This window comes from Cyphomyrmex costatus, unplaced genomic scaffold, assembly GCF_001594065.2.
Source record: "Cyphomyrmex costatus isolate MS0001 unplaced genomic scaffold, Ccosl1.0 scaffold120, whole genome shotgun sequence".
Lineage (NCBI taxonomy): Eukaryota > Metazoa > Arthropoda > Insecta > Hymenoptera > Formicidae > Cyphomyrmex > Cyphomyrmex costatus.
In genome coordinates, this window is record NW_017275174.1 from 2,652,472 (window position 1) to 2,676,749 (window position 24,278).

General features: G+C 31.9%; 1 protein-coding gene across 1 annotated transcript in view; it reads left to right on the top strand.

Annotated features, from left to right (window-relative positions):
• Fas3 (fasciclin 3) overlaps positions 1 to 24,278 on the top strand; it is a 338,909-nt gene that overhangs the window by 303,383 nt on the left and 11,248 nt on the right. Inside the window, exons 2-3 of the mRNA XM_018546908.1 lie at positions 22,700 to 23,029; positions 24,091 to 24,225. Coding sequence (XP_018402410.1) covers positions 22,711 to 23,029; positions 24,091 to 24,225 — 454 coding nt within the window. The 5' untranslated portion in view covers positions 22,700 to 22,710. The remainder of the gene's footprint in view (positions 1 to 22,699; positions 23,030 to 24,090; positions 24,226 to 24,278) is intronic.

Below are 24,278 nucleotides of genomic sequence, written 5' to 3' on the forward strand. Positions count from 1 at the left end.
CAAGACGTTGCTTCTCTGAAATGAACTTTTGGTCGATTTTCTTCCTCACCCGCGATTATTAGGAATGTATCAAAAACAAATTACATTTAAAACGAAATTTCTTTTTCTTAAGAATATCTGTCAGATCTTTATCACGACATATTGATAACATTCGATGGCTGCGTTCAACAAAGGAAGCTAGCTTTGCAACTATTATAAAATTCTTTAGTATAATTGATTTATACATATATTGCAGAAATATTGTAACGTTGCAACAATATTGTTGCAAATAATTCTTCTGTACTATATGGTTTAAATTAACGTGTCATTTGTCGCTTCAAACGTCACGATTCAATATGGCTTCATTATTCAGAAGCCTTAACCGTAAGAATTAATCAATCATCAATTATTCGACTATATATATATATATATATAATTGGTCAATTTCTTTTATGGCTTGAAACTTAAATCTTAAGAGTTATGCCTTACAATCTCATTGTATAGACGTCGCTTAAATCAATATCGTGTCGAAGGACAATAGTTGCAAAACTGCTCTTTTTTGCTAAACGCAGCTGTTATCGTCTGCATTTCGATTTAAATTTTATCTTCGTGCGTGAGAGACAATATCTTGCGACAAATTTAGATTCTCGCCACAGATGCGAACAAGTTTAGTACATGACGCAGCTGCGTGCGACATTATGTCGGCAGCTCGCTAAAGCGGTTGTGCCTCGTTCAGTTCGTTATCGCGACGGAAGATCGGTGTTGCAGCTGTGAAGGTGCGAGCAGTTTGTTTCTACTCCATTCACACGCGGAACACCGTCTGCCCGCCGATATTACACGCGCAGAACCGCTTCAAATAACATTACGCGTCTGTCTTCGTGGCAAACTGAATTCGAAATGTTGTCTTGTGAAATAGTATGATAGACTTTGCATACATCGAGTAATGATGACGTTGTTAATATAAGATATGACGAGATAAAAGTTACAATAAAAAATTCATGTAGTAAGAATTAGGAGACTCTCTATCATAAAGATAAAAAAAAAGGCAAATTAGTTCTGACACTGGTAATAAGCTAAAGTACTTCAGTTTTATAAATTTTACTTATTTAATATGAAACCTGAGGATTTATCCGGATTTTAACATTATAATTTCTTTAAATAACATAAATAAATGCTTTTTTGAAAATAATATTATGACTATTTTTCACATTAAATTTTGTATTTCAATGTTTTTGTCATCAATTCCAAGCGGTACTTTAAACTCGTAATGTGTGTGTGTGTGTATTAAATTTATGTTCCAAACTTGCGCATACATTTACGAGGAATTGTACTAATTCCTGATTGTAAATGTGCATTTTATCGAATATGTTCTGGAAATCTAAAATATTTCAGAACGCTCGCAGACCATACTCGAATTCACCATTACACGTGTTGCGACTCCATGAACCAAGTGAAAAATCAAATTTCTCTCCGTTCTTTCTCTTTTCTCATTCGGATGTTCGCTCTGCAACAGGTCCCGGTTTATCTCACGCCTGAGTGAGCTTTCGAGCTTGCAATTGTTTCGGCGCACAGGCGTGAAGAACCGACTTTGAATAGCATCGGTGGTGACGGCGTCGACGGCCAGCGTCGCTGAAGCCGCACATCAGCGTCAGCAAAAACTGCTCGGCACAGGGGACGTCGATTTAATACCCGCGCTTACTGGAATCCACGACGAGCGATTTCACGAGCTCGTGAAAAACTCCTCCCCCCGTTCTTTGGCCGATTATCGACGTACTTTCTGCGAGGTTGACCCTTTTCTAACGGATTGGCGTATCTCGCGTCGGCCTTCGCACGTCAAGGCTTACCTTTTTCCACCAGCGAGCCGAATCCGAAAACATTGACACTGCTCGAGCGTGGTCCTTTTCAAGGCTAAAAGGCTTTTCGGCCTTTGTTCGTAGCCGAGCACGGTCTCGGTTACATGCACGTGTCGCGATCATCGAACTATGCTGCGTCGTGGAACTTTTTTCGTGAAACTTTTTGCGTGGACCTATCTTTTTTTCAACCACAAATTCTTTGACCGAAATCGACAACTTCGGAGAAATATTAGAAAAAACTTATAAATATTAGTTTCGAGATAATAACAATAAAACTTTTTTATATCCTATTTATTATAACCATGGCGTTAATGTGATTTCTCCTGTAACTACTGCATCATATATAAATAGCATATATACTGACAATGAGTCATCACATTATCAAAATCTATTTTCTAAGACTATTTATCAATTAGAATACATTTAAAAGAACTCGCACTTTTAAATGGATTTAAATTATTAACATTTAACGATATTTTATGAATAATATGTTTAGACGTCTTACAATTATAGTAATAGTAATTTTCAGTTAGAAAAGTTACTCTATAAGTTACCTTTTAAGTAACTTATATACATACACATTTGTTATAATAATTGAGTAAAAAGTGATATAAAATTGAAACAAATGATAAAATGTAATATAAAATAAAATAATAAACTACATGAACTTATTGCACTCGATTTTTATAATAAAGAATAATTTAAAAGTAATCTCTTCTCCAACCCTGATAATTCTAAACGATTAGTTATAATAATTATGTAATTACATGCATTTATAACGACGTTTAAGAAGCATACAAAAATAGTATTATGCAAAATTAATTTTTATAAGAGTAATAAAAGATACAAAAAATCAGTACTCTTGTCAAGAATTTTTACTCTAAGACTATATATGTAGATATTTGAATAGTATTATTTAATTAATTAAAATGAAATTGTATGTAATATTCGAATTGGCTTGACGTATATAATATTTGAACATTTCATTAATATAATTATCTGTTTCATTTAGATATGATTCATTGAAATTTGAAATTATTCCAGTCTTCAAATTGAAGTCATATTCAAATATTCGACTGTGTCCGGGAATTGGTGAATCGCTTTATGGCCCCAAATATCCAGCACTGCGGATCGAACTCGCGCGTTTGATATCAAAGTACACAGTATAATTTATCGTCGCGATCGCGCGTTTCGTAGGAACGAGGTACTGGGTAAGTAGGGAAGAGCGACACGATGAAAAATTGCGGGATACCCGAATGAGAAATTGGCAGGTGATTTTCTACGTTCGACGTGATAATTCATTTGACTTCCCTGTCTGGAAGCGACCGCCGCGATATCCTCGTCTGCGAGAGCGGTGTGGTTCCGCGAACGACGCTTTATTATGGTAATTTCATTCAGGGACGCCCAACGTTGATATCCTCAATCCGTGTTCGATTCGCATCGAAATAAGCTTCAATTCGACCTGAATCGAGAGGGGGAAAGGGAGAGAGAGATAGAGAGAAAGAAGTAGAAGAGATAAGAAGCAAGGGAGGGAAAAACGAAGGGGTGCAAGAAAGAAGGCAAGGACACACGTCAACATTGCAGACTTTCCGGGATCAGTAGAACGACGACGAGCGTGCAAATCGACATCCCCGCGAAACGCAACTGACTACGAAATCCCGTTGAATTTCGTTGGAAAAATTCCGACTTGTCGCAATGATTTATGTTCGAACGCTGTATATCTAGGTAGAGCGGATCGAGTCGCTATGTTACGTATATTCTTCACCAAAACCATTCGCTTCGAAGTAACACGGTCATACGCAGCTTTATACGAAATTACTTATTTGAATACATGAATGAAATAAATAATTTTTACAATAACTGCCTGTATAATGGATAAAGCTTATAAATTTGTCAACATACTAAATTTTACTGAAGTGAAACAACATCTAAAAAGTATATCGTAATCTTCTGTTGAAAATGTGAAATTTTCATCTTTTCTCCTAATTTTTTAAATTTCAGTACAGATTTTTTTTACACATTTATCTATCAGAATTTTTTAATCAAAACGTCGACTATGTCTTTAAACAATATAGATATAATAAGGGCAAAGAGTCAGTAATATAAAAACGGTTTTAATTCAAATAATTATTATATAAATTAATTTAAGTAATCATTATATAAATTCTAGCATTAAACATCTGTTAATAGTTTGACTTGTAGTCCATGATCATTTCATTTTAAATTATAATAGTCATATCAAAAATACGGAGCATACGGAATAATTAGAGACTGATGGCTTAATAAAAGAACATTACTACTTATATATTCTAAAAAATAAATAAATATGTATTATTGCAATTATTTTTATTAATTAATTTTAATTAAAAGACGCTAAGTTTATATTCAATTTAAAATTTACTACAAGCTTATAAGTTTATTTAACAATTATTAATGGTTTTAAGTATTGTACTGTTCACAGTATGCCTACATGTCTATATTTAAGTGACAGCCGAAATAAGTCCCGAAATTCTCTCAAGATCCCAAATGCCAGGCAAGAAACGATTTATTATGCTGATAGTATATCTTGTGCCCCACATTCTGAACATGTCTCCTACCGCAAACACATTTATCAACGCGCGTACGTCGACACTCATATCTCGAATTTACCCCTCACTGGACGTGCCACGCGGAAAATGAGCGCGTTCCTACGGTTTCCAGAACCGGTACAAAAATGCAATTAAATTAAACTGCACGTTCCATGTCTCGCATTCATGGCGTACACGACGTGTTTTCAATACATGCATGCGGCGATAGATAACGATTCCGCAGTAATCGCTTTCGCTTGATCAGTGTTTCTGTCGCGCATCGTTGTGAAACTATATATTCCCCCTTTGTAATTCTTACATAAAAGATCATTTTTATATTCTTATTTCTAATATAAACGAAACATGCAAATTCATTAACGTAAACAATTTTTCTCATTAAGGATATATTGTTTCCGCAAATATATTCAGATGTAATCTCTGCAAAAATGACTGGAATTGGATATTTTCCATATAAAAATGAATGTTATATACATATAAAATAATAGTACAATAAAGGTGGTATTTTTATTTAACGACACAATTTTATAATTTAAAAATGAAAATTTGCTCATGTTATTTGAATTATTTTTTTAAAAATATGTCTACTTTTAATTGAAATAATTTTTATAATTTTGATTCTAAATTGCCAAACTTTTTATAATACATTATTTTCAAATACAATATAAAAAAAAATCTTTCTTTTCATAATTCTCCTACTTAATTATAATTCTCCATTATTTGCCTGAAAATACGTGTAATACATCCTTAATGTAACAAGCTAACTCGAAATTTATCATATAATAGATGGAATTATAAAACGTGGATTTAATCGATTAATGACTTCGGAAGACTGTGCGAAAAATATCTTGGCACTGTTCAGCATTCTGAGCGTTCGCTAGATGTAAGAGATATCAGAAAGCATCCCTCTCTCTTTCCTGCCAAGCAGATGCTAATGACGTTTCGCGGAACAAACAAGGGGCGAGCGGATTGTGCGAGCGGATCATTAGTAAAAGTGCGATAACGTCAGCCACAGTAGCAGAGAAACACGTCCGGGAAAACTCCGGCAGCGAGCCGAATATTTTCTGGCCTTATTTGTGCCGTTTAATGGCGAGTGAAGAAGAGATAATGCCTGAAAACGAGTTAACTCGCCCGAAATCCTGAAAGTTCGCCATGATTCGAAAGCGCTTTCTATGGCGTAGCGTTTATCGCACCGCGTATTTTAGACTCAACATTGTTGTTATTCATGTACATAGTCGCGAAGAGTTTCTTTGTTTTTCGCAGTTTTATCTTCCGTCGCTCGTCAAATTCAGACGATGGAAGAAAGGAAGGAAACAGAGAGAGAGAGAGAGAGAGAAAGGCGTTCGTTATTATCCTAGGGGTAAGTTCTCTAAGGACGAAAAGCAAAATAAAATGTGTAGAATAGTGTAAAATACAGAGAGGGAGAGAGAAAGAAAGATTTTTATAAAAGTATTTATTGATGTTTTAAATTTATGACACTACGGCAAGCTTTTTAAAAACAGAAAAAAAAATAAGCAAAAGAAGAATGTAAGATTGAAAAAATACAGATACCAAAAAGAAAGAGAAAAAAATACAAAAATATACCGAGAGACAGAGAGAGACAGAGTTAGAGGCAGAGAGGGAAGGGGAGGGTGAAAAGGAAAATAGGTAGTGGGGATGAAAGAAAAGGGGAAAAAGAGGAGGAAGAGAGGCAGGGATGGCTCGGCTTTAATTCCCGGGTGTACAATTTGGCGAGCTTTTCGATAATTCGGGCTGTAAATAATCAATCGACTGCAAATTGCTGTATTTACGTGCTTACCTTTACTTTAACGTATCTTAACCGCTGAAGAATTGAAATAAACGACAACTTTGGCGTGCTTTATTGAGATTGCGCTGGAGGGTAATTATTGCTCCGTTGGCATTGCTTTCGCTAATGCATCTCCTGGGAATATGATTTGTTCTTTAACGCAGTTGAGATATCATTGCATTGTACTTTTTTCATTATCTCGGAGTAAATGCAATCAACCTTCTAATTTTATTTCAAACGAAATTGAAATCTTGAAATAAATCAATATACGTTTGTATTATGATTAACATGTAAAGTGTCGAGAAACTTATTCAAACGTTATCTTGTTGTGTCTCTTGAAATGAGTATAGAAAATTTTTTTACACTAAAAAAAGAAGTAATATAGAATATTTTCATACTTTTATATAAATCAAGTGCTTGTGAAATTGTAAATAACTCATCAATATTTCCTGAAGGGATTAAGAGTGCGAAATATATTGTATTGCCATAGTAATTCCCTCACTCGATTTGAGAAACGTAAGTAATTCACTGAAGTTAATTAAAAATTATAACAGAGACGTGGCGGCTTACTCTCGTGGCACGATAGGTTTTATCGCGATTGAAACGTCGAAATTGCCGCTTTGCACGCAATTAATCGAGTTTCCCTCGAATCCCACCCACGCGATAAACGCGTTAATTACTTGAAACATACGGCCGCGATTCGATAAAACTGTTACCAAGTCGGATTCCGTTTCAATTTGGGGCGTTACATGCCATCAAGATCGAAATGTATCTACTACATATATACTTTGATATATAAGTATATATAAGTGAATATTTTCCGATACACCGACGCACTTTTCGTCGTTGCGTCGACTAGCTATATAATACGCTGCGATATTGATTTAATTCGGTTTACTCATGTAAATCTATCAAGGCAAACATATCCATTATTCATTCTCTGGTGAAATTTTTTTTGTAAACTTTTTAATATTAAAATTAATTTTAAATTTTAAATTTCTTCTCTGTGTGCTCTTTAGCAGAGTGACCATCTCTGTGTTATTATTTGTGCTTTCATATATTCTTTGATAAATTTTATAAATATTTGTGGTTGTGTGTGTGCCAGAGAAATTTCTTTTATATTTTACGATACAGTTTGTTTATGGATTCTCTGAATGGTTTACATTTTTTATTTAGTAAGCTCACATTGTGTTTTATTATAATGATTAAAATAATAATTAAGTTTTATGCAAAAATATTGGAAGAAATGTATCTAATAATAGCTTGAATAATACAAATAAATAAATAGATATTTATTTATTTGCATTATATACATAGACATATACCTATATATAATATATATTATATGTATTTATTTATTTTGAAAAATAAATGAATATATATGCAATAATAAAAATAAATATAACAAATTTGTATGTCATATAGATACAAAATGAAAGGGCCAAGTGTCATTATCATTAAAACTTATATTGTTTGAGCATTTTAAAGATTATATTGTGTGTCCAAATGTATGTATGTACATATAATATAATGTATATATATATATAAATAGTAAGATATATATCATAATATGTATATATATAAATTCTTATATAAATTACATTTACATATGTCTGTGAACATACAATCTTTAAAATATCAGAGCAATTCAAATTTTAATTATGTTGAATTTATTTGACCCTTTCGTTATTAATTTAGACTGCAACTGACAGTGTGATGATAATATTTACTTCGTGCCATACGCTTCGTACTATAGTCTTGTTTAAAGAACAAGATCAAGCATCCAAGATAGCGATGCAAGGCGAAAAGAACGATAAAGAATGAGAGAAAGCGAGAGATATGGCAGACTCGAGAAGGAATAGCGAACTATAGTATGACTTGAAAAGTGAGGGGATGAGTAACGGGGAAAAGAAAAGCCGCCTTCATTAGGAAAGACTAGACTACGAGGACTCTGCGTCGTGTTCAAATGAGATCCGCAGTCGGCGGCAGTAATGGCGTACGTTGTGATTTTTGAGGTCTCATCCTTTTCGTAGCAATGACGAGTAGCTAACGTTACGGCGCGGCGCGGCGACGCTGATCCATTTTTATTCGTTTATTCGTTTTGTATCCTATTTCTACCCTTGTGCCGCTCCGACGACGACGACTTTGTGGCAATCGTCCGTTATCCACAATTGTCGTAAATTCGCGAGTAAACGAATGGATGCAATTGAATCGAGAGAGAGAAAGACACCATGAGTAATTCTTATCAATTTCTCCGTACGTGATGAAACGATGAAGAATAAAACCAGATAAAAAGAGCTTCTATTTTTACTTTATAAATTAACTAAAAATAAAGAAATACGAGGAAAGAACGGTTTTGCTGAAGTACATTTAAAAATTTAGCTGTAGTTACAGATTTGAAAATAATTTTGTTGGATCGTTAAAATAATTATGTAGGATTATCAAGCTGATTATTAGAATATTATTGTTATTAAATTTTTTTGTAGTATTTATGTAACGTTTAAACATCCCGCATAATTATCTTAATATATAGTTTAAAATTATTTTTAGATATATATCTAATAATGTTTAGAGATGTATTAGCAAAATTATTATTTCTGTGTTTTACATCAAAAGAAGATATTAAGAAATCAATAGTTACATGAAGTTTCAGTGCTTGATAAAAGATAAATGATTGACTTGTACTACTTGCTATTGGCATAAGTTGGAACAAAAATCGAACAAAACCATAAAATAAAATAAAAGACATATAAATACAAAAAGTATGTATAGGTGAAATGCCTCTGTTTTTTCTTCCTGTAACGAATACATTATTTAAGTTGTTCGTGTTTCGTCTGCTTTCAATAGTTTTCACTTATAACTTGGAAAACCACACTTGGCGTAAATTTACGTTGCATGCTTCCGTGACGAACAAAATGAACCGACGTGAACGAAATTCTCGGCAAAAGCTGGGACGCGACCAACCATACACTAATACCTTTTGATCCCTTTGACACCGCCCAAACGAAATGAAATGCCTCCGTTTTATTAAATTCGCAAAGAAATTCTCCTGTGTAGGAGAATACCACGGCAGATCGATCTTTGAAATTTACTTAATTTCCTATTATCGATATCACGCTTGTTTTAGCAGATAAATATGTTAATATAATATATATTATGATAATATATATGGTAAATTCAATATTAATATTATGTAAATTTTGCATTATTGTCAAATGTCACGTACGTAATAACAGGGATACATACATACGGCGATTATACATACTACCATTGTTATAATCTCATATTATGTGTGATACTAATATATTATGTATATCACTATTAAGTTATTTGTAATATAGTTATTTATATATATATATATATAATCGATTTAATATTTATTTATTTTTATTTTTATTATAATTTTTTACATTTACTTTTATTTTTAATTTATAGCATTTTTAACTAATGCAAAAGTTATTCATTCTTTATTCGACTTATATTTTTCTCTGCAATGTTCTCCACAATGTCCTTAGACAAAAAAAAGAAAGCGTTAAAAAATCAGTGCCATTTCCGTTATAATAAAATTCCCGTGATCTGTCGAAAATAGAAAAAAAGGGAAAGAAAAAAGAATAGAAAGATGGTTTCTCCGTTAACTTCACGAATGTTACTCTGCACACGCTCATTCGGAGGGTAGTGCGATACGGATTTTCGTAGATATTTTCGAGCGTGCTCGACTTTTTGTTTTATGTGTTCGCATTTCACAGCACGGAGTTACTAATTAGTGTTACATTTCCATGCGGAAGGTCAGCCTAGGTAATTCGTGTACTTGCCATCGCAAACTACGATACATTCACATACCTACATACGCGTCATTACATATACGTTATGCAGATTTGGATTCGCTTATTTGTGCAGTCGCAGTTTTTTTTAACAAAAAATTTTAAGATTCAATTTCATGGAATGAAATTCTTGTTAATTAATTTTATTTTGTATGTCTTTTTCACAAAAAATTTAGAAAATAAAAAAAACATTAACAAAAATTCATTCTACGAGATTGAATCTTTAAATTGAAGTTTTTTATTTCAAAATCTTAAAACGTCTTCCTATATCTATAATATAATTCCTACATCTATAATGTAATGTTATATTGTATACATAACTTAATCACTTTAATAATATAATTAAAAAGAATTTCTTTTTCGTAAGATTACCATATATGTAGAGAGATATTCCCAGTAGTGAAAGCTGGGACGAAACGCCATAATTACGTATAATATTCTTCGCAATATATTAAAAATTAATTTAATGGGATTTTTAACGTAATTTATCGGCTCATTGCCCTCTTTCTCTATATTATTTGTAGAGAGATATATTATAAGATTTTGAAACTAATTTTACTTGATCGCAAAGAGATTCCTTTGAATGAAAAAATTCGAAAAAATCCTGGCTTGATAAAATTCGGAATGTAATTCTGCAGAGAATATACATTCCTACCAATCTCTTTTAATTCGCCCATTTTCCATTCATGCCAGGTACTCGAACAGCTTGAAATTCAAATCGTGCCCAAGTATATTCTCATCGACAATGTAAAACTCCTTTGCTAATCCGATCGTCAATTCTGCCCGTTTGCATCGCAAAGAATACTGATTTACTGTTGTTAATCCGTAAAATTTTAATACATCCTGCTTTTTATACAATTTTTAAAAATTGAAAATATTTCGATAATACTTTCATTAAAAATAATATTATTTTTAATGCATTTGTTTAGCGTATTGAAAAATAAAAGACTAACATATAGTAAACATGTATTATGAATGTTTCAAAAAATAATCTTTGTTCAATAGTAAATTGTAAATAATATTTATTCTCTTTTTATAAAATTTACTTTAAAAAATATCACTTTTTTATTCAGTATTTTGACAACATAACTAAGACTACATTGAAACAAAATAAGGAAAAGTTTGACAAAGAATGAAAATAGGACAAATATACATATAATCTTTAGATACATAAAAATAGAAAAATAATAATAGATTTTGACTTACTTTATTTTCTCGAGAAAGTCTGATATTTGTTATCTCGAAACAATACCGAGAATGTTACTACAGAATCGCATCTTTGAGAGATCGCGAGGAGCACTCGTCGCTAACGAGAAGACGAAAACAGGAAACAAAACGAGTAGGAGACATCAGTAATCCGCGGTAACACCATGGATTACCCAGTTGAATGTGGAAACGGCATTGTTTCTTGCCTAGCTAATAAGTTGGTTCCCACCAGTCTTACCTTGAGCCTGACGAAACTTTAACCGCGGGATACATTTCTTTCCAAGTTCGTTGAATATGCGGTGCAACTCGATCTGCGCGAATAAAAATTTCTGCAATTTCGTCGCAAATATAGTTCATCGAATATTGATCGTCTCTCTGAAAATTTTTCAAGCGATTTTTCAATGGATTTTTAAAAAAAAAACTATGAATTATCTTTGACTCATTACAAATACAATATTATTTAATTAAAAAGTCTGATTTATATATATATATAATATATTTAGATAATATCTTCCTGTAAAAAAATATAAGCAGCTTTACGCGACGAATCCGATTATCTCTTAAAGCCGAGATGTTGAACTAAAGTTTGCCACTAAGTTGACCAACTTGAGATATCGGTCGAGCATAATAGCACCCGAATAAGCGGTGAGAAATTGCATTAGATTCTATACGCTTCAAACAAGCTCGTCCTTCTAAAACTATATCTCAACAATACAATTGTCATCAAAAGTCCTTTGACTGCGTTTGTAGCCAAAACGATTGATGTTGCTCATGTCGCATGACTTGTTGGATATTATACTAATTTGTTATTATTTCCACTAACAATGAGAACTTCAACGTATCAAGTCTTATATGTATAATGTATATAATATGTGAGTATATTTTATAGATATAATGTACGTATATTATATAGTCTTTATATAAAAAGCCACAGCTCTCTATATCATTTAGCATGTTTTTTCAATTACAATTTTTTTTCAATAATATAATTGATTTATTAAAGATGATTTAATTTTAGGTCATTGTATATCTCGAAAGATCACGATTTTCACGGTATTTCAATTTATTGATATAATCCAATATTTTTACCGTAATATCGTTTTCACGCCTGTATGTTTCATTCTTGTTTAGTATAATATAATCCGATTTGTTTATCTTATACAAGTTTCGAACATAATATGATTTATTAAGCACAATTTGATTTATTTAATTAAAGTTTTGATAGTTTGAAACGCGATATTTTCTGATTTGATTCGATTATTCAATCCAAGCTAGTGCATCTTCTATATGTTGATTCGCTGATTTCACATTTTGTCATATTATCACACTTGTCAGACACATTTTGTCAGATAAAGATTATTTTAAGTATTTCATGTAACTTATAATTGTAAATGGACTATATATTATGGATAGTAAAATTTTTTATTCATGTTTACTGAATGCATTTGTATCTTTCGTCTCGACAATTTTAGGGAGAAAGTAAATCGAGATAACACGATACATATTTTTGCGTACACATAACTTGGACGGAAGTCGACATAGCTCTACATGTTTCGCGTCAAAGCGACTAACCCGTGGATAATTCGATGCGAAATGCCGAGTCATAATCATCATTTTCCAGCGCGTCCACTTTCGCCGCATTGCGTGGGCTTAACGATAACTTGCGGTTTCATGTTTACACCTTCACTCCAGTATTAAGGGCTCTAACGTTACAGCATAATTTCGTACTCATGACGAGAGATCGTATCCAACAAGATAAATATCCCTACTCTATGTCTCACTACAATTTCTCGGCAGTGTTTTTTTTATCGCGTCACAGTTTTCTTAAAAAAATTAACTTTAGATGCTAATTTGCGTATGTTGTTTTTATAACACAATTGTTATATACTTAATTGTTATTTCACTGAAAAAAAAAGCGATTTTGCTAATGTATTTAAAATTTTAGCTAGATGCAGATTTAAAAATGATTTTGTTGAATCTATCTAAATAATTTCTGTGATAATAAGTACTTAGAAATGATAGACAAAGCTGCAAAAGGTTTTGACATTCTAGCAATTAGTTTGTCTTATATAATAATTTTGACGGTCCAACAAAATTATTTTTAGATATTTTAGTAAAACATTTTTTTAATAATATATTGAGTTATCTAAGATTTAGTATTTAAATATTCTTTTTATGTTATCTACAATCAATGGTGGGCGATAGATAAGTATCTCACATGGACACTTATTGTAAGACCTTTCAATCGAACTTATCGGATAATTGACGACCACACTACACGAATGCTCTTTATAAAACACTATCATTGTCACTGTGATGTCATTGCGATGAAATGATAGAGTAGACGATAACATTTCTTACGAAGACACGCGTTCTGCACGTTGACTTCGAACTTCTGTGACAATGAAGATCATATCGCCACGTACAACGGCGATACTTGAGAGTATGAAATGTACAATATCGTCGATATTGGACATCTATTATTTTGTGTCGCGACAAGGATGATATTGAAAATTTTATCGGAAATCTAAAATTATATATATGTATATTATATATAATTTAAGATCGGCCCTACTTCGTTTTTGAAGCTGAAATTTAAGAGTTCCTAATATATAAAATATAATATAATTATGTTAATATTAATAAATTATAAAGGATTATTTTATTAAAAGTATTAACTTTACTAGGAATTAATTTTAATGTTATTAAAGATTATTGCTCTTGATAATATTATACAATTAAAATCTCTGGAAAGATTTAACGAATATCTTATAATTTAAATATGCATTGGCTCCTTTAAATACAAAAATAATATATATGTCATTTAATTCTGTTTATTTAATTATATGCCTAAATGGCAGCCATTTAACAAGTTTCCGATAAGTAGTTTTACTGTGTGTTGCTCAGATAAAGAATCTTTACAAATAAAAATGTTGTATACTTTGTATTTTAATGTATTTAAAATGACTAGTATTTAAAATATTATGTGTTTTAACAACATATTGATTATAACAAGATTTTTATTAATTCATAATATAAAATCGAATAACAGATTGACAAAAAAATATTTTAAAATATGTTAGCCGGAGACTTTTGACAGTAATCTATAATGATGTGCAAAGTATTTTTGTTCTATTTTTTTGATATATAAAAATCAATACCTTATTTAATGTAATATTAATTTATATTATCTAATTTCGATTGCTACTGTATATACTTCTTCGAGACTTTTGTTCTATTCTCGTTACTTATCGAATATTTCTCGACACCGCTTTAACTAAAAATTTTATGAAGCATAGCCTGAAGTCCTGCAGCGGAGATCGAGCGACAGTTATTTAACACGAAATCTGGTTTGCGCGTAACTGGATTCCAACATCATCATCAACCGACTGAAATCGATTTACTCGTCGATGACAGAAAAAGGAAGAGGAGCCGCTCGACCAGTATCGATGTGGCGAATATATTCTTCCGGTATAGCTCCTCGTCTTGAAAGTTCCTCGCCGGAAGAGAAGCAGACCGAGTAAGAAGAAGAGATGGAAGAAGGAACGTAACGCGATGAGTTGATTTACTGCCGTGTAAACCGTCCTTAATCTCGGCAAGGATTTACGACTGTCGGACCGAAATTGGCGTCCGACTGAGACTTGCAGGAAACGGTTTCTCTCGAAGAGCGGAAGTTCGCGACGAACCGGAAACCCCGTCGTGGATGCATATCAAGCTCTTTGATCACAATCAATTTTTTTTTTTACTTTATGAAGGAGCTCTCGCGTGATCTACTTTGAAAGCGCGGCTCTGATTCAACTTGGATACAATGAAGGAACAACAAAGGAAGGAAAGAAGCAACAAAATCAATAAGACACGCAAACAAAACTTCAATTTTCAATTTCACTTGTAATGTACTCATTGAATTTCTTTATACTGTACATGTCCATTATAACTGCTATCTTGAAAACATGACAGTGGAATCAACTGGAAATAATTTCTCTTCTTAGTAACTATTTTTTAATTAATTGTTTATTGTTAATTATGTTTTCTTTCACTTGACATACGTTCTACCATTTAGATTTATTTATTTGTCAAGATTGTTAGATTAAAATACGACTTCTTACTACAATATAGCTCATTTTTCGTGTCACTAAAACTTTTAGAGGAACTTATTTTAAGTCGTTCTTACAAGAAATACACAAGTTTGTGAAGAAAAAAAGGAATAATTTAGAGAAGTTTCACGTTTGCATTTCATTGCTTGCGTTTTAATTTCTGCGATCTTTCTTCGGAACGAGGTCTAAACTGTTTTACGATAAAAATATCTACGAGTCACATCTGCGAAATATTTTTGTTCATCATAAAGACTATGACGAAATTACACGCGATCGTCCCCCAAACTTTCAAAGCATATCGACCGGCATAGAGATTTTTATTTCTTTATTATGTATTTCGGATTCTTATCCGACTTTTCGATCGTCACGCATACGAACGATAAATCAAATTACAAGTACGCGATGTTGCGAACGAGCGTATTTGTTCACGCGAACTTTTTCACTAGATGCTTCACGCCAGCGCTATGATGGGTTAACTGTATTCCATTTTGTCCGAATTACAATTTTTATCTGATCGATAAATCAATAAATTAATCGGATTTACTGTATAATTGCAAATATTTACCGACTACCGCTGGTCAAAATTGTGTCTACTGTGTAATTGCACATTCGTGGATGCATCGTTATATTGATTTTCACGACTAATGGTGATACACGTTACTGCTCATTAATGACCAATTAGTGAGTGTACAGCGCGGTGCAACAGAACTCGTAGAACATAATTAACTTTGCTCTTAGAATACAGCGAAATATATGTAAAATCAAGCGTGTTCGAACTTACTCTGACTCTAACAACAACAGTCACGAACATAACTAAACCAACCATGGAGAGAGTAATTTAATTCTCATTACGAAGGAAGATTGCAGAAATTAAAACATGAGCAATAAAATTCCAAACGTAAAACTTTTCTAAACTATTCCTTTTTTCTTCACAGACATGTGTATTTCTTGAAGCAAAATTGATTTAAAAATTTCCCTTACTAAATCATCAAACAAGTTCAGAATAATTAAAGAAAAATGAAGTATTCGTACTTCATTGTTTGTACAATATCACTATCCACCAATCAGATTCCAAGCGTTACTCGATCGTTTTTGAGCTATGGTATTCTGACGAACGCATCCAATAACGTGGAAACAAGCTTGCAAGCAATATAGTGCTTTTGTCTGACCGTTACCGGCCACAACGAATATCAAGTTAACTCGGTCGAACTCGGAGGCTTCCGAAAAATGCTATCGACAAGAGATGTGAAACATCATAAAATTGACGTACTATGCGCTTCAAATACGAATATACGTTACAATACGTTTCGCTTCTTTCAATCGATCAGTTATTAACGATTTAACAGCTGTGTCTATAATACATACTATAGGAAAAACATTTCTGTTTTATTTTACACGAATTAATTACGTAATATTGTCTGCATTTTTATATGTTGTTTATGCCGCGCAAAAAATACTGCACAAAAAAAATTTTGTTAAAATATCTAAACATTTAATTAGATACAGAATTGAAAATAATCTTCTAACTATCAATCCGAACTATCAATAAGCACTATTAATAGCACAATTATTGATGTAATATTAATCTCAATAAATATTAATCTCAATAAATTCCAATATTTTACCAATATATAGCCAATAAATTACTTCTAGAGAAAATATAATAATTATGTAGGACACTCAGACTGATTTCTAGAACGCCAAATTTTTTTACAGCATTGCTTATTGTACTTAAATTTCTTACATAACTATTTTAATGTTCCAACAAAGTTAATATATAGGTTTCGTATCTACCTATATTTTTAGGTACTTAAGAAAGAACACATTCTTTCGCTATGCAAAATAGATTTCATGTATATTTTTAGATGTTTTCGTCATTTTCTATTATTAACCGGTCGATTTAACATTGCCTGGCGTTATTACGTTATCGTTATTTCGTTAATCGCAGCATGATCGAGTAAATTCTTCTATTTTAATCACCAATATTTTAATTTGATTACGACGAAAATCAAATTTTACTATTCTATCCGATTCGCGCGAAATTCTGAGCGTAATGTAACACGGTGGCCGAGCATATTTCGCGGTGCCCGTCGAGCAAAATTAGCAACGTTAGGGAATAGCGGCATCCTAATATGAGAAGTGCCTGCCGGGATTACTTCCTCTCGCTGCATCGTGAAACCGCCACCGCAATCTAACCGCAACGGACCGCGTCGTTCTAAGAGTCCATCTGCGAGACACAGTAAGGTCGCTAATCTTACTAGAAAGTAGCGTAAAAAAAGCGCCGTATGCTAACAACTTTAGCGCAGTTAAAAAAAAATATATGTAACAATAAATACTGATAAATTTTATTATATTAAAAATATTGATATATTTCAGTAAAATATAGACAAAGCAATGTCGCAATAATAATATTAATGTCTACTACTCAATGTTAAGTTTTAATGATAAAAATTCTGAATATTTTTTTTAGTAGTATAAAAAAATTAATTCATTATTCTAAAAAAATGTATTGAAATAAAGAGTGATTAAATTGAAAGATACATAAATTCTTTCATTTTATCATCTTTCCTGTATGTCTTGGCTCAAAAACTTTTGGATTCTTTATTACATTTAACTGAAATTCAAATGCGAATGTTGAACATGCAGAATAACAAATCAATAACAAAGATGAATCAAGACTCGTTCGTTGGCACAGTGTATACGGAACTTAACACGTGCGTTTCCGCATTCCGGTTTCCTTTCTTCTCGTTTCTCTCCTCTCGTTCTACCGAGCACACACCTTCACACTTTCCTTCCGCAAGCGGAAGGGGTGCAGAAGAGACGCGAGGGGGATGGAAGCGAGCCGAGAAAATTGGAAATCGCTGCGAAATTGCACTAGCAGGTTGCATGCCGGGTAGCCAAGATTATCTTCGCCGCGTTATCACTGCACGGTGCGAGAGGATGGAGATGGTAGTTGGAAGATCGTGGGAGTCAATAACGGCAAGCGGACATAAAATACCGAGGCGCGGAATGCGCATGAAACGGATACATGCGCAGTTATGTCTGTATCATACCATTCTATGATATGGCATATTTTGTTATATTATCAAAATAATTATGTAGAACGCTCAAATTTTTCTGATGGAATGTCAAAATCTGCAGAGTTACTTTCAATATGCTTAAGTTTTCTACATAATTATTTTGATAGTTTAACAAAATTATTTTCAGATTTATATTTATTTAAATTTTTAATTATTTCAACAAAATTTTTTCTAATTATGTTTATAGCTGGAAATTTATATTGTTTGGGTGAATCATACAATTGTGATCAAATCGCGAAAAGAGAGAAGCCAAGATAAAACGGCGCTTTTAACGTCCGTCTGCGCATCAATTTCATAATTATAGTGATGCGTGGCACGACGTCCACAAATCACCGCATCTGTTGCTGCAGCTTTCGGGAGATGTGTGTTCCTCGATGCAGGGACTGCTGGCGAGCGGTCGTATTCTCCGGGCAAATCCGGGTATACGGGAAAATTAGATCGTGACGTCGGCTATGTAACAAATTGATGAGCGGAAAATCAAATGGGATTTATGGTCTTGCGATCGCCTGGCAGGTCGACATGGCGCGCCACATTTGCAATCGCATGGAACGGCGCAGAAAGCGTATAGGAATTTTCATGTAATTTTAGCATCGACGCAAATTTCCGCAGAAATCAGAAAAAATACATATATAGTCAATGAGTAATTATAGGAAATTGTTCAATGATTTGTTTTTTGGTTAAATAAAAATATTATTTTATAGCGAAGATAATAAAAATATATTATTTTATATTTTACACTTTGTATTTTCGCGCATGTATAATTCCAGTTTTGTAAAAACTACGTCAAAAAAATGGATTTTCATAAAATTGTTAAAATAAATTAAATTAAATCTATTATATACATATATAACGTATACGCACAATCAAATCGAAATGATATTATACGATAAACAAGTATGGATATCATGGGTAATAGAAAGCAGTGCCTGTATAGTCATACCCGGGTACAAAAAAAAAACATCAGCAAAAATACTACCAATATCAGGTAACACCGCTTTTTCGGAAGTGCTTTTAGCGCATTTAAAGTCCATATCGTACTATAAAATCGGGCAACAATTCTAACGAACCCATTGAATTCCACGCCACGAACCGACACATAGGCTCGCGTACACAGAAAACGCATCTGAGTGCATCTAAACGGAAAAATACCTTTACGTATGCGAATAAAAAAAAGACAGAGAACTCGCGATTGTGTTGTCGCACAGCAATAACGTAGATACATCCGAGAAATCGAGAGTACTCGATTTAATACTCGATTTTATTACTGGTGTAACAATAGTACGTAAAATGGTCGCATTCTTCATGCAGAAGTTTGCACAAATCTTGAATAATCGATGAAATAAATTAAATATGTATGAATAAATTTTCAATCAATTTGATATTTGTATATTTAAAATAGATCGTATTTATCCATTTAATTTTTATTAGAAAACACAGATGTGGATTTGTTTACTTTTTTTATCTTTTTTAATTTACTATACATTACATAATGAGCTAAAATCGAAGTATATTATTAAATACATGCGTTTTAGCAGAAGTTTAACAGATATGTTACTACAATACAAAAATAAACAGTAAAGTACTAAAGTTTTAGTTTTTATTTTATTGTTTTATATTTAAGAATGATTTTATTGTAATAATAATATCGCTTTGGTTAAAACGAGAGTGTAAACACAATATAATTTAAATATAATTTTCACGATTTTTAATATTCCTTTACTTTGTGTTTTACTTTTTATCTACTTCTAAATTTTTTCGCTTCTTTTTACCTTCTCTAAAATTTTCACGGCACACTTGGATAGATTCTTTATGACATGCCCGGGTTAGTGTACCGCGGCATACTAGTTAAAAAACCTTGAAATAAACCATATCTCCTCGTTTAATTTTTATTATTACTATAAACGAAAAATAGATGAGAATTTATATAAAACTGCTATCATCCTGTTAAGCTACTTATCTTGAAATAATTACTGGTTCTAAAACCTGCAATTGAACTTGCTTCGTTTCATAATATTTTCCACAATTCGCGCGTTTATAAATTAAGTAATATGAATAAATTCTACCGATCTAATACGTTGTATGTAGTATAAAATGGACTATGATTACGGTTATTTAATACTATTATACAAATGTTTTGATGCATTTTTTGATTGATTAGTTAGTAAAATTCTTTCTTTCGATTGATCAATCAAATGCTTCGAAACATTTGTAATCCCAAGTGAATCGCACCCTACATCTATACTTATTAAACTTTTATTGGAAAGTAGATGCGGATTGTTTATATAATCACGTTGTTATGCTGCTTATCTTCGAACAGTTTTGTCTGAGAGCTGCAATTAGATTAATACTTTATTTCATAGCTTCTGCAACTCATTTATCCGATGGCAAGAACAAGCATCTGTCAAAAGTGCTAGATTTTGAGTTACAAGTACTTGTCTCTCAAAGCTATCTGGCGATCGACCGACCAGCGCCGGTCGACGGGATGAAATATGATAGTCGTTGCCCGCGCCACGCCCAGTTTATCATATTTCTTGAAGTGCATTATCATAATAGCATCGTGCATAGGATCGGTCGGTCGTCGTGTCGTCGTTCCGTCGATGACACACCACGTCTTAAACTCACGCAGAGATCGATGCGACCAGCATTGCTTTGTGTCGCGATGCCATTCCGGCAAGGAACTTGAAAGCAAACGTCTATATATTTAACCTTTATAATAAAAACTCTTTAAGGAAGAGAGAGCGTTTTTTGTCGATGCGAGTTCTTGTTTAGGTAACTAAAACGCATATTACTTTAATAACGCGCATCATCAGGTTTGAATGGTAGCGATAATGATTGTCACATTTGAATAACAATTGCGTCTGTCATGTGCACAGATGTAATTTAAAAAAATTTGTTTTTCTTTCGTTTTTATACTATGAAATAAAATAATTTGTTAGAAATTTAATTTACTTGAAAAAATAATAAAAATAACAGTAAAAATTTAATAACAAAACTGTAAAAATTTTCTATTCAAAGAGGTACAAAGGAACGTTGCAGAGAATAATTCTCGATACACAGAAAAATGGCGAAGTATAACGACTTGGTTTGTTGCATGTCTATTGTACTACTGAATTAACATCACAAATTGCCCAAAACTGTTGTAAATTTAAATATAATTTTTTATATATACAATAATTTTTTTACATATACAATAATTACAAAATATCATTTGTTTTCTTTTTCTAAAATGTAGGATATTATCTGAAACAATTATCTAGCATATTATGTAAAGTATACTATATGAATACTAAAATCATGCTACAGCTTTGATTACAATATTGTGTCACGTTATAAAATCTCATATGCGCATACTAATGGTTTTAATATTTAAGGTTTTTTTCGTAATTATAGTATACTGAATGTTGTGTAAAATATTTTTATCGCTTTCATTTATCTTTTATAAAGTTATAAAAAATATTTAAGCTTATAATTAAGAACTATTTACGAAAATTTTCACGACAGTTTTGATTCAAATATATTATAATAATAAATTATGTTTAAAATAAGATATATAGTTTAATCTGCCAACAATAATAATTTTATATTCAAATAAAAATTAATAAGAGAAATTTAATATATTGAAAATTTCTGATGGTTGCGTTAATATATCTTTGTGCATTATATTCTTATATTATACGTTTATACACATACGATTTTTATATTTTAATATATACATATTTATAATACAATATCTCTTCAGTTTCTTTAGAATATTATTTACAATTATTGTAATATAATTAATTATTTTATGTACTTGTATCACACACACTTCTTCTTTTTATGTATTTCTCTTGCATTTAATATATTATTAGCTATTTTATTTAGACAAAATTTGGATTTTCCTATACTAATTTAATTTAAAACTTAATTTTCTTCTCTAACACATCAATTAACAAAAGATAGAGTCATATACAAAATTATCATGAGAATTAAGCATACTCATCTAATATGTTCTAATATGTATGAATTTACAATGATAAAAGAGCAACTATACAGAGAAAAAAAAGTCAACTATGTGTCCTTTTCCAATGCAGAGCGCGTTATGAAAAGACACACGAGGGCGATAGATATAGTCAGGTGGGGATTAAATCAACTTTTCTTTTGTCTCGTAAATCTTCGTAGAGAGACGCAGCATTTTCATTCATGCGAATCATTCTCTCTCGATTTTTTGTTGAAACTCTCGCAGACATTTGTTATGAATTTTATTTGTGATTTATCGAGCCTATTATTAATTTTGTATATTTGTGTGTTTTCAGCAAAATCGAATATGTTAATAGACATCGAACCAAAAAAAGAGACGATCGTGCGAGCAGGCGAAACTCTACAGATTCTCTGCACCGCTCCACAAGAGCAGCTTCGTGTTTGCCGTGTAGAAATACCTGGTGAGGGTAGCATTGTCCTAACCGGGTCAGACCCCCCGTCGGAAGACGGCAATATTGAATATTATGGAAAAGGATTACACTCTGGTGAATGCGGTGTCCGTATCGCAAAAGTGAAAGAAAGTTACGATGGCACCTTCAAATGTTCCTTGACGACCACGAATGCTCGACAAGAGTCAACTGCTTCTCTTAATATTATCGTCACGAGTGAGTTCTCATTTTCTATTTTGATTTGATGATATTTTAGTTTATCAAAATTATTAAATATAAACTTGATGTATAATATCAAAATTTTAAAGAAAACGTATTTTTAAGTTGTATTTTTACTAATTGTAAGAAGATACGTGTGTGTCAAAGAGCAACTATACACACAGTAAGAAGGTATAAACGATGTATTATATTAAGATATGGAAATAACTCATAAATCGTGTAACTTTTTTGAAGAAAATATTCATAAGAAAACCTTAAAAAGTATTTAATAAGCGTAATTTCTAGAAATATCTATGTAGGGGTATACATATATTTTTTCAATATATAATAGATTCACACACACGAATATTGGATTTAGTTCTTCCACTTTAAATATAAAAATACAACTCGTATAATTATTTTAATATCATGTACATTCAATCACTTTAATATTTAATCTAAACTTTGTGATATGTTGATTTTCAATTTTTATCTTAATTTTTTTATTTAATAGCAATTAAATTTTTATTTAACTTTTGATTACATACAAATAATTATATATTACACATAAACCTATAATTAAAAGGGTGTAAACGAGGGATTGTGAAATGCGAGTAATAAGTAAATGAGAGGTAGGATACTTTTGACAAAGAGGTTACGATGAAAAGAGAAACATTAATTAGAGCAAGAAGCAAAAAATGAACGCTTGTTCCAGTCGCTAGAGCTGTATTCGAAAAGTAATTAATCTTCCTTAAAGAAATTGCTTACGGAGACTGAAATAAGCGCACCCAGAGCAAAATTACCGTTTAAGATGAACCCGATAAAGATAAATGGCGAGATTCATGAATATCTTAGAAGAATCTGCTTTCATGTTATTTTATGCAATACAAAAATACGTCGTCGTAAAAAACAGTTAAATTTAAGTTACTGTTTCTGCATCACATTCGGATAACAAAATGATAAAGTATATAATAATATATAAAAAATATCGCCGTTTATGTTGTTTTCTAATTCGATCGGATCTTATCAGTACATGGCGCAGCAATCTAAAGAAATTCTTATTTCTTAATTTTTCTCAGAACCACCCGAATATGTTGAGATTTTCACGAATTCGGGAAGTCTTGGCGGAAACACATTTAGAAAAGGTGAGAGATTGGAAATCAATTGCAAGGCTAAATCTGGACGACCAGCAGCGAATTTATCTCTATATCTTGGTTAGTATATTTATTATTCTAAAGAAACGTGTACTTTTTTCCAACTTTTTGAT